The sequence below is a fragment of the Bacillus rossius genome, chromosome 10 (assembly GCF_032445375.1).
Source record: "Bacillus rossius redtenbacheri isolate Brsri chromosome 10, Brsri_v3, whole genome shotgun sequence".
Classification (NCBI taxonomy): Eukaryota; Metazoa; Arthropoda; class Insecta; order Phasmatodea; family Bacillidae; genus Bacillus; species Bacillus rossius.
Window position 1 is genome coordinate 59,347,750 of NC_086337.1, and position 13,198 is coordinate 59,360,947.

A 13,198-nucleotide genomic window follows, 5' to 3' on the forward strand; every position below is an offset into this window, starting at 1 on the left:
TTTTTATTTAAAGCTTTAATTTTCTCACGTTTGTGCTTATGTTTTCCCTGATTTTCATACAGGTAAAAATAAAGTTTAAATATATTTCGAAACAATTATTGTTGGCCCTAATTCTTTCAATTTCACGGCTGCTGACAGCATTTTAATAAATCATTGAAATAAGCTGGTCCTATTGTGTAAGTTTGGTGGTAAATCATTTTTTCATTGGAAATTAAATGTTATTATGGAAATCAATGTTACTGCCTCTTGGGCTGAGGCAAAGGCTAGGACGACTTCTTACCTTAGGCCCTGGCTGGTGACTTCAAGTCACTACATTGTGTTCAATGTATGATCTGCCGCTCATACCTCGCTGTCGACAAGACATGGATCCCAAAGTAAAAAAAAAAGTTAAATTATTTTATATGTAAAATTGATAGATCAGTTAGTCATGAATGCCATTCATGCAATATGGACAGGATTATGATCATGGAAACCCTTTTTTTTTGCAATGCAGCATCTCGGATGAAGTTTTAAGAATATCAGGAGTGAAGAATGTTTGACAGGTGGGCAAACCTGTATGTACGTAAACAAATACAGCAAACAAAACTGGCATTTTGTATATACCTAGTTCATTCAAACACATATTGAAAGGAATTTTAAAAAAAATTAAAAAAAACATGGCAATTGAAAATGTTAACTAGTAACTAAAAAACAGAGTTATTTTATTTTACAAATGTAGAAACGATACAAAGAAGTTCAGAAGCACAACGTGTCCCCGTACAGCGTTCAAGCCTCAGCTTCCTGCGACTGCGACTGTGCCTCCGCTCCGCGCGGCTTCGGATGCACTTGGCGGCACTCGGGGTGTTTGTCCGCGTGGAAGCTGCGGATCTCGCCGTACTCCGCGATCAGGTGTCGCTTCACCTGCAACAACAACTCTCCCTCCGAACACCAGCCACAGACACAATTACACACACAGAGTTTCAGCAGTTAACTCTCGTGAATGAGACACAAGAAATTTAAAATTTAAAGATACACGTAACATCCTGAATATGTACATAGCAGTGATTGCTGAAGTGTACGTGATGACACCCAGGAGCACTAATAAGGAAATGAACTAAATCAAGACAAGCATACTCTGTGGATAGAAGTAATAGATAACATTTTCTTAAACAGTACAACCCTGTTGTAACATTTCTCAAGGTGACAAAACAAAAAAAATTATAAGCATGAAAATTATATAAGAAGGAAATACCAATTTAACACTTGTCAAGTGTTTTAAGTTTCACCGCTGGACTCGTGAAGCTATGTAAACAGATCATGTTAAAACCATTGATGGGTACACTCAATGCTTGAACCAAGCAACAATTTTAAATCAACTTCGTCATGCTTCCAGCTTCTGTTTTAAATTTTACTTATCTTTAAAGGCTCGCTGCCACACTTCTGTAAAATGTCTCACAATTCTTAATGACAACGTTTAGAAAGGAAATGCTTACAATATCCAATTACTTCCCCACTTGAACATGTGTTTTTGGGATTTATAGTTACGAATGAAATAAATTCAACTCTTATCAGAACTACAAAAAGCTTTTTTTTTTGCCATCACAGTAAAGTTGACAAACTAAAATATTGTAGGACTAAATATGTACACTTGAAAACAGACCATAATGGGAAGGAAGGAAGGATTTGTTATTTATTTTTTCAAGACTAGTGGTCAACAGACACATAACTGAGCATATGTACCTTCAATATATTGAACACACAGCGTTAGCCAGCGCTGATGTAGAGCGCTAGAGTTCTGGCACACTTGTACAATTTTGTTTTTGCATACATCATATTTAAACAATCTACATCTATGGTATAACAGTATTTCTGTAATGGTGAAAAAAAATGTACATAAACAGTGTAAAGTTAAAGGTTTTACATATTAAACTTTACACATGGGATGAGTGTTGGAATAGTTAGGTTTATAAAAACTTTCTTTTTGCATTTATTGAATGTTATAAAACAATGAACTGCACAATTTGTAAAATATACGCAGGAAATACAGTGTCCTCATGGTGAAAATGTCAGGGCTTAAAAAAATATGATGTTATAAGCAGGAACATTATAACAGGGTTCTAGTGTATTTAGTATTTTATTAGTAAAAAATATAAACATTTACTTATATGTAAAATAGTTAAACTAATATGCAGAAGGCATAAACAAAGCACCGAATGTATGTGCAAAGCATACATAAACAAAACAATATTTTTATAATAGTAGAAAATACTGAGCTGAAGTTCGCTCTATCCTGCGGCTCTATCCGACCAACTTTGTTTTTATTAATTACAAAGGCTAACCTGTTGTAAAATAAAAAAAGGTAAATCTGTATTGTACGGATTAGCGCCAAAAAAAATTGTACAAATATGAAATAACTTTCATTATATGCTCTTTTACGTCCTCTTTTCAAAACCGCCTGCGGAGATTAAAAATTCCAATTACTTTTGGAGATATCGCCGTTCTTATTTTGCAATACAAGCCCTATGTAATCATTCAACAGACGCCATTTTATATTTTGCCGTTTGTGCGTGAATGCCTAAATAACAAAAATTTTCCATTAGGTAAGGTTAGTTACATGATAAATACTTCAAAATAAACGGAAATTAAAAATAATATCAATTAATTTTACTTGTATAGTTTTAAGTATTTATAATGTAACTGACCTGACCTAACAAAACGGGACAAAAGTAGATTAGGTCAGGTCAGCTACAGTATAAATACTTTGAAACTGAACGTACATTAAAAATAATAAAAATTAATTTTAATGGTTGTTTAGTTTTAAAGTATTTATAATGTAGCTGACCTGACCTAACAAACCGAGAAAAAGGATGAACAGTAGGAACTCACGTAATTTTCTTTTTACCTGATGTAGTCGTTCAACTACGTCGCGAAAAAAAAAAATCATACTTGTAAACAAGCAACAATGGTGAACGCGGGAAGCCTACGATTCACTCATCTTTCTGGACATACCCGAATACTCACGTTGGCAAGCCTTCTTTCAACAGACGAGAGGAACGCCCGATCGTGCATCTTCGGTTTTTTTTTATTTATTTTTTATTGTAAATAAATATGCAACTCATGAAAACTAATGGTCAATTAGGTTATGTTAGCTACATTATAAATACTTCAAAACATTGTGGATGGTTGATTTGGTAAGGATAGCTACATTAAAAATACTGTGAAATCATGCAAAAGGTTTCCTAGTCCTGGATAGCTACATATTAAAAAGTTATTTGCTAAGCAACCATAAAATTATTTTACAGTTTTTTTAATGTAGCTATACTTACCTAATATAACCAATCATCCACAGTGTTTTAAAGTATTTTTAATTACTTCTTGCTAATTTTAAGAAAAGAAGGCTTGCCAACGTGAGTATTCGGGTATGTCCAGAAGGATGTGTGAATCGTAGGCTTCCCGCTGAACGCCGCATCAGTGCACAACATGAAAATTAAAAAATTTCATATCTCCTAAAGTATTTAGAATTTCTGATCTCCGCCGGGTTTAATGAAAAGAGGAAGTTAAAGAGCACAGAATAAAGGTATTTTCGGATTTTTTAAATTTTTTTTAAAAAAAATCGCCAAAAAATGAATATTAAAAAATTCAATATCTCCAAAAGTAATTGGAATTTTTAATCTCCGCAGGCGGTTCTGAAAAGAGGACGTAAGATAGCATATAATGAAAGTTATTTCATATTTGTACGATTTTTTTTGGCGCTAATCCGTACAATACAGATTTACCTAAAAAAATATAAGTGAATAAAAATACATCACTAAAATAAAAATGTGCCTATAAATAGTTAAAATTAAATTTATAATGTACACTAATCAAATTAGAATAGTTTTTTTGACATTCAGTTTTAAAGAAAAATTATTTTGAAATGTTTAAAAAACAACTTATTAGATAACATGTGACCAAAAAGCACATTCTTTTATCACGTACCGCAGAAGGATGCATACTATACGTATACAGTATTAAACAATTAACATACCTTATCGAGATTTCTCAGTTGTTCCATTTTCTTTACTTTGTATTCCCAAGATGGTAGCTTCGTAAAAAATGGAGGAAATTTTTTTCTCTGCAGAACGACTCTGTCGCCCATCACATACTGGAAAAAAATATTAAAGTATAACAATATACTGAACCACTGCATTGAATCAACAAGTGGCTAGAGCAGTTTTTTTTTTAAATGTTAAATAATATTTTGGACAGTAAAAAACTTAAATAGACTGTGTGCATGTGCATACAATTATGTACTACAAATTTGCCTCATTTTTAATATTCCTAAATTATTTAAGAGCTTAAAATCAGCTCATATTACAAAAAATGTTCTAATCAAGGCACCAATGTCTATATAAACATGCAAATAAAACTAATAGTTATTGAGGATCAACTATGATGGAATGAAAAATTATTAACATGAATTAATTCTGTTAGTGAAAAAATTGTCTATGCAGTATATTTCCATCCTTATACGTATAGTCACAAAATTTTAGCAAAAATTAACGTACAGGTATTGTTATTGTAAAAAATTTTTTGCTGTGTGCTTAGTAACAATAAGTTGAAATAATTATGTGTGACAAAGAAATACTTTTCACAATGAAGGAATACAAAAATTGTACCATACTTATCAGTACTGAAGTTTGGCAAAGACAAACTTTGTTAATGTAAGGTGACAAAATAAATAATATACTCTCTTTAAGTTTTGTTAATAATGTTAATTAATAAATCAAATATTAACATAACATCAATAAACATGATTAGAGGCATTAAGATGAAAATGGTGCACTAATGCTAAAAAATGGTACAGGAAACGGGAGTACTATGAGTAAACCCAATGGCTCGAATAATCATCTACCGCACCTTTGTGGGGAATCAAATCCACATCACTTTGGTGGAGGCAAGATATCTGACCAATCAGCCTTCGTGGCCCAATTTGTAATACAATGTCACACTTCATCATCAATGCAATTCAACACCTTGTTATAAAATTATTCCGTTTTACATAAGAATAAAAAACACACATGTATTTAGCTAAGGACAAAAGTAAGTGTGCCCACAATTTAAGATTTTGCTTCTTTTTTTTTTTGTTATAGTTAAAGTTATTTATACACATTTCTTGCATGACAAAAAATAAATAATACCTCACCAAGCTTTATATCTCAATAGGGTCTGATTTTTCTGGGGAAGTAGTCATATTACGGGGGAGCTACAACTTTCGTAATTATTACTCCAGTGCACGAATGTTAATATTAATAAATGCCTGAAGCCAGGTCCCTTGTGCTATGTCATATCAAGCCACGATGCGATATGGAAACTGTACCACAAGCAGTGGCTTGATTTATAAAAACCCATGACCATTTCATTGCTACCAAACCATAAATGAGTGATACATTTATTAATACGAGGACTTGTAAATTGTTCTGGTATTTTGTCAAGAGCAGTCCTGAGTAACAAAAAACACAAGAAAAAAGAATCAAACTGTAAGTTACATTTTAAAAGGGTGTATTTACTATTACACAAGTTCATATCAAAAAATTCTGTAACTATTATACATAATTTTTCCATTACAGTTTGTTAACAAAAGAGGCGTGGGGTCTCGTAATACATAGTTTATCTGTGCACTTATCTTAATAACACTCCTCACATCACCAGTTATGACCCGACAGACGGCAGCGAGAAACAAGCAACCCACCTGGGTGAAGTCGAGCACTTCGTCAGGCGGGATCTCCTTCTCGGTGCGACACACGGTGGGCGACGCTACCACCGTGGGGAAGAAGTCGTTCTCTCTGCGGAACTCACCAGGTATAGCTGACCCGACAGAAGGCAGCGAGAGACAAGCAACCCACCTGGGTGAAGTCGAGCACTTCGTCAGGCGGGATCTCCTTCTCGGTGCGACACACGGTGGGCGACGCTACCACCGTGGGGAAGAAGTCGTTCTCTCTGCGGAACTCACCAGGTATAGCTGACCCGACAGAAGGCAGCGAGAGACAACCAACCCACCTGGGTGAAGTCGAGCACTTCGTCAGCCGGGATCTCCTTCTCGGTGCGACACACGGTGGGCGACGCTACCACCGTGGGGAAGAAGTCGTTCTCTCTGCGGAACTCACCAGGTGTAGCTGACCCGACAGAGGGCAGCGAGAAACAAGCAACCCACCTGGGTGAAGTCGAGCACTTCGTCAGGCGGGATCTCCTTCTCGGTGCGACACACGGTGGGCGACGCTACCACCGTGGGGAAGAAGTCGTTCTCTCTGCGGAACTCACCAGGTATAGCTGACCCGACAGAAGGCAGCGAGAGACAAGCAACCCACCTGGGTGAAGTCGAGCACTTCGTCAGGCGGGATCTCCTTCTCGGTGCGACACACGGTGGGCGACGCTACCACCGTGGGGAAGAAGTCGTTCTCTCTGCGGAACTCACCAGGTATAGCTGACCCGACAGAAGGCAGCGAGAGACAACCAACCCACCTGGGTGAAGTCGAGCACTTCGTCAGCCGGGATCTCCTTCTCGGTGCGACACACGGTGGGCGACGCTACCACCGTGGGGAAGAAGTCGTTCTCTCTGCGGAACTCACCAGGTGTAGCTGACCCGACAGAGGGCAGCGAGAGACAAGCAACCCACCTGGGTGAAGTCGAGCACTTCGTCAGCCGGGATCTCCTTCTCGGTGCGACACGGTGGGCGACGCTACCACCGTGGGGAAGAAGTCGTTCTCTCTGCGGAACTCCACCAGGTGTAGCTGACCCGACAGAAGGCAGAGAGACAAGCAACCCACCTGGGTGAAGTCGAGCACTTCGTCAGCCGGGATCTCCTTCTCGGTGCGACACACGGTGGGCGACGCTACCACCGTGGGGAAGAAGTCGTTCTCTCTGCGGAACTCCACCAGGTGTAGCCTCTTCTCCTCCGCCAACTCTTCGTGGGTTTTCTGGTATCGAATACATAATAACACATCAAACCTTTCCTGAATATAATGAAGTCTCAGCAAATGTAAATTGTTTTGTATTTTGGATGTTTCTTATGTGGCTCAGATTATACATAGATGCTTAAGGCAACAGGACGTACAAGATTACAGTGAGCTTTGAACCATTTGGGTACGACCCTGTACTCGGTAACTTGAGTCACGCAGGTTTCAGGATCAAAGACCCGACCCTCTGTCTGAGAGGACCGTAAATCTTGGTCAGAGACGTACTGTACGCAGATTGAAATATATTTAAGGTTTAATAAAATTTAATAAAATTTAATAAAACTACATTTGATATCCCGCTCACTTGTGGTGTTTACTACAGGCAGATACACGTTCTTTCGGCTGGCATTTGGATCACAGATTTTGTTTTTCTATTTAAAGTAGAAGTAAGGTTTCTGTTGCATGACTTATTAAATTGAATTGTTTGGCGTGCTCTTTTATACTTCACTTTGTAAATAAACGCACTTTCCATGAATGGGTTTTTGTTTTTATGAATACATTATCTAACAAAAAAAAAATTTTTCCGCATAATTGTCGCACCAATACTTTTCGAACGTGCGACGATGACGCGAGGGAATGCGGACTCGCCTGCCGGATGAGTCCCAGGAAGAAGGCCTTGACGATGTGCTGCAGGTTGGTGGGGCCCTCCACCCTGGCGTGCAGGTCCTTGATCCCGACCATGAGGCAGATCTCCCGGATGGCCCGGTGGCACACCAGCCCGTAGCCCTCCGGCTTCTTCTGCACGAACACATTCGTCTTGCCGAACTGGGTGAAGAAGTCGTGGAACACTGGGGAACAATTGTACAATCACATACCGACTATCAACTAGAGACAACATTTCATGGCTTTTGTTTTTATAGTCCAGCCTTGTTTAAAAAACAGAACATTTTGGTGTTACCGTTTTGTATTTTCAGAAATTTTTGTTTCGCAATACTTATTCCACCGTAATAGTGTTATGATGACATGTTTGATTTTTACACTAAAATAATTTGTGGTAAGTTTGTCGAGAACAGATACGTTCAGAAAAAAAACCCACACTAAATCGACAAGCATTTGTAGTTTGATAAAAGAGATTCAATAAGAGTTGCATGAACAAACCAATTAAATTATTTTTTTTCTGATCCATTCACTTTGGTGCAAACTTTGAATGGAAATAATGACATTCCTTTAATTTAAATTTAGAACATGTGCATAAAGATTAGCAGCAGAGGCCTTAAGTCGGGCTTAGTATAAATAAAATCAGAATATCAAAATCAATATCGAAGCGGACTGTATGTGCATGTACACACTATATAAATTCATTCAATAAAAGGTCTTAAATCAAGCACGTTCAGGGACACGGCTTGATGATTAAATATCAGTATAAAAATAGGCAGCTAAAAAAATTACTCTAAAAATTATTAAGAAATATTACATCATGTGTTTCAATCAACTGGGTCAACAAAGTTTGTTCATCTATTTCAACAACAGTCCTGAAGCTTCTATATTAAATCACTACGAACGGACATAATGAAAATATACAGGGCTAGATTTTAAGGAATATTTTAACCTGCCCAACGGACAGGTGTAATCGAAATTTTGCCTGTCCGCCATCCAATTTGCCTGTCCGCTGTTTTACCCAAATAAAAAAAAATTCAAAGTCGCTGAAAAAGTGAGAAAAAAGGATTTTTGCTATATTTTGCACCTATTTTTATCACACACTTAACATTCTTATTTAATAATCATTTTCAGACGAGTCACTGTCTGAGTCACTGTCTGAGTCACTGCACGAATTACTTGGCTGATTCTGTATTGAACATCTTCGATAAGGAGGCTGAAAGGGTCGACGTTTTCTCTGAACATTATGATACCAGAGATTTATTGCTGGTGCTGGATCAAACTCACTTTCAGAAGGTGACTGTATTTGAACACGCATGAGGGCAGACAGTGTATCATCATTTAGACAGTTTCGCCAGTCTGTCTTTATAGACTTCATGAGCGAGAACCCTCGCTCACAATCTGCAGTGTGAGCTGGCAGTGATAGCACAAGATCGATGAGAGAGAGTACATTTTCATACTCAGTGTGGTATTTGAGATTGATATCACTCCAATTTGCTTTGGTTACTGGATTATACAGCTGGTAAACTGTGGTCTTTAGACTATTCCATTCCAACTCAATCATTTCACACTTTACTCCATTATTCACAAGGGAGGGAGAAAAAAAGTGTATCAACCTAACGATGCAAGTGTCACCAAACTCTGGCTGAATGCTTGTAGGCCACGTTTTAAAACTACACACATTTGTAGCAGTCAGTAATTCACAGAGTCCAGTTTTCTTATCTCCAAGGCGAGATTCTAAATTTTCAACAATTGCATTTATAACAGCTGTTTTCTTGGGTGTCTGCAAAGGAGCTCCTTTCAACTGCTTAGCTTCATCTTCAATTAATTTGTTGCATGCACGGAGATGAAAGCCATCTTTGTCACAGAGCTTCTGCAACATGGTGATAGTATCACACAGTGACTTTTGTGTTTCTGCTACAGTCAAATAAGGATGTTGCAAAAGTTGTGAAAAGTAACTCAAAATGGAGGTTACATCGCAAAAGAAGTGAATATACTGAAAAAATTCCAAATTGTTCAGTGCATCTTCAATAAATTTGCATGAACCAGCAGTTGATGCATTACACGTTGATTCCTGGCGTAAATTTTCTGCAGTGAGGATAAGTGCAGGAACAATCTTGAGCACATTTGTCAAGGCTCGTTTGGTGTGAGAAACCCAACGAGTGCCTCCAACTCTGGTAGGTACGCAGAACTTGATTCTCAGAGTTTCACAATATTTTTTCAAGATCGCTCGGTGCACTGGACTGTGGTGGAAGAATGCATATAATTTCTTCAAGAAATTTTCCACTTTGAGATTCAATGGTATTTCAGAAAGTGCAGCCTTCAATGCGAGTTCAAGACGGTGTGCTAGACAATGTATAGCAACCAAATTGGGCTGAATTGATTGTTTCAATTTGGTACTAACTCCATTATGCAATCCTCGCATCACTGCTGCACCATCACTTGCAAAGCCTACCAAATGCAGCTTTAAATCTGAAATGGTGAACCCACAATACTCATTTAAAACACACAATATGCAGTCATAAATCAGGGCTGCATTAGGCCTTTCTACATGTTTAACACCTACAAACTTACAATGTATTACCCCTTTAACAGCAAACCTTACATAAACAATGACCTGTTCTTGTACAGCACTGTCTGTAGACTCATCACACATTACTGAAATATATGGTGCACTTCTTAAGTTACTTTCCAATTCCTGGCGTTCTATTTCTGCAATGGAACCCAGAAATTCTTTGCACTTCTTGACAGTGCGGTAAGTATTACCATTGAATATATATAATGTATAGAAGTCGCGAGCCCAGGTTAAATTTTCTGCCAGGTTTCTCAGAAGATTTGTTGTAGTTCCAAGCTCCGCCGCTGCGATCGCTTCAATCGCTGGGTATCGACAGCGCACGCCCCTAGCGGTCTTAGGGCGTACTAGGTTAACCAGCCAGTCACCCTCCCATATACGGGAAGCTATTATCAGCACCGTTCGGCGACCTTGACAATAAGTATTCCTTACCACTGTCTTTGAGAGCCACGGAACCACGGGAGAAGACAAGTCACTGGGATCACTGTATGGAGGGATTGTGTACCCTAGTAACGTGAAAATTAGCTTCTAAGAACTTTGTATCAGGCCTACAGTCAGTGTTGAGTTTAAAATATTATTTAATTTAAAAGTTATATACATACTTATTTTAACTTTATTTCGCATTGATGATTTTATAGTGTCAAACATTTTGGCGGGTAAGAAATGTGCGTACACGGGCTGTCAGAATACGAGGTTCAGTTCACGAGGCACATCAATGTTCCGTTTTCCAGTTAAAAATAAGGACAGGGAAGTTGTGAATTATAACTTGCCAATTTTGTTTTACATTATGTATCAGTTAGATACTGTGTAAAGAAAAAGTTGACGCGAGTATGCGAGGAAGGTCCTAATTATTTAATATGAATTACTATAGAATTCTTTTCTTTTATATTTAAAATATCCACGTTTTTATTACTTTAAAAAAACTAATTGGATTACAACAAACACATATTTTTAATTTCATCATTTTGATTAAAACCGAGTGAACGCTAGTTAATTTTCGATGTAAATTTTAATAAACGCAAAGTTTTAGCCAAGTATTACCCACGCCGTCTGTTTCACATAAAATGCATTGTTTGGCAAGCGTTTCAACAAAAATTTTAAGATTGATTGCAAAATGTGCTTAAGAAATAACTAAACAATAATTATTTGTGAGTAGATAGACTGCAGCTGCATTAGTATTTTTTTTGGTTTATTACTTTACAATATTAGGATGTTAGTAGCTTAATGATCGCTGTTAAAAAAGGTAATGTGAAAAATTTTGCGTTTATTTACAAGAGAACGTACTTTGTAAGTGGATTAGTGTAAGAAAAACATAAGTTCGAACTTTAGTTTTATACAAAAATAAAAACAAAAACGTGGTAAAAATTGGTCCACACAACCACCATAGTACTTTTTTTAAGTAGCTAAAACTGTTTAAAATGATTTGAATTCTACTGTTACTACCTAAGTTATGAACAATTTAAATTCCAGAATATTTTATTATATATCCAGAAAAAAAATTAGCATGGAAGACACTAGCCCAGTCAAAGTAAATCATGTGCTCAAATTCAATCCGATGTTTATGATTTTGTGTTACAATTGTTCAGTGGTCTGCACGTAATGTCACATCAACAGTCATGATAAATAGGAAATGATAATGTAATTGACATATTTTGGGAAAATAGATGAATCAGTACCACTTGTCGGCTATATGACTGTGTAGTAAGAATTCACCATTAAGAACAAAGTCAGCGTTCTCCAACACTCCAAGTCCAAATTCTCCCTTGTCACATAAAACAAACGGGGTTGCTTTCTTGGTTTTGCGTATCCCAGCTTCGTTAAAGAGAGCTAAATGAAATGGAGCCAACTCATACTGCGTATACATGATCAAGTCATCCTATTTTTCTTCACTTATCGTTATCCTCTGGAAAACTAACAAATTATAAATAAATGAGCTATTACAATTGAAAGTAATTGTGTAGCTAATATTCGCCAGAGTGAGAGCTTGATCTTTTCGTGACAATGCTTGATTAGAATTTTTCCAACATTACACTGTATTGATTGCTTGCCAATTACTATAGCATTGAAAAAGGTAACTGTGGCATCCCCTACTAGTCCAGTTGCTATAGACATGATTTGTTGTGATCCAGGAAATGGTGGGTGATTATTTAGCTAAGCAGAGATATTATATTGATCTGTGGCATCCCTACTTCTTCGAGATTGTCAGAAATCAAGTTGTTCAAAGATATAAAATGAATACCGCATAACTCTTCAATGATGAACAGATGCAGTTTCAGTCATCCCCAAAGTCCACTCGCTCCAAAAATTATCAGTGAATCCTCGTCCTCGTGTGAGGCTCCCAACAATTTTCATGTTACGCATTTAAGTCTGTTCTTTGGTCTGTCTGACCAAACACTATCAGTTTCTTTTCTTTGAGAAGTGAGTGACCCTGATATGCAAAATTTTTGAATTCTGGGGTCATCATGGACTCTAGCTTAAACATGTCTTGTAAAGTCAAGTGACAGCATTTGGCATCTGGACACTACTAAATACGTGTAAAGTGTAACAAAAATATCGGATTTAATTCGACAACGAGCGAAATTTTAGCATATTTTGACTGGGCTATTCCTTCATTAGAACTATTGCTAGTTTGAAAGCTTTCATCAAACGTTTCTGACAACTAATCTCAGTCCTGAGATATGACAGTTGATTATTCCTCTGTGGTTTACACGATCATATTTTTACATATTTCACAGATATTAAACAAACACGTACATTTTCTAACGAGTAATTGATTTATAAACCTCCCTCTATACGTGTCAGTGATTGCACGTGTGTAAGTCGTTTGCTAAAGCTCGACAATGAAATATTTTACATTAGTTAATGTTTTAAAAAAGAGTACTTAATAATGAGATTATTTCACTTAACGTATAAAACGTATACGTAACGTATAACTAGGGACAATAACATAATAGTTTTGTTAAATGTCATTAGATGGCATTGTGCATGTTTCGTATCGTTAAGAATGTACGGAAGTAAACGTTACAAAAATTTTATACGCAATGGAAGAGTTTTA

General features: G+C 37.0%; 1 protein-coding gene across 1 annotated transcript in view; it reads right to left on the bottom strand.

Moving 5' to 3' along the window:
• Positions 1–663: 663 nt before the first annotated feature.
• Positions 664–13,198, bottom strand: part of LOC134536283 (small ribosomal subunit protein uS5m) — a 28,275-nt gene continuing 15,740 nt past the window's right edge. Inside the window, exons 7-10 of the mRNA XM_063376031.1 lie at positions 7,563–7,762; positions 6,786–6,935; positions 4,007–4,123; positions 664–900 (exon numbers count right to left, since the gene is read on the bottom strand). Coding sequence (XP_063232101.1) covers positions 766–900; positions 4,007–4,123; positions 6,786–6,935; positions 7,563–7,762 — 602 coding nt within the window. The 3' untranslated portion in view covers positions 664–765. The remainder of the gene's footprint in view (positions 901–4,006; positions 4,124–6,785; positions 6,936–7,562; positions 7,763–13,198) is intronic.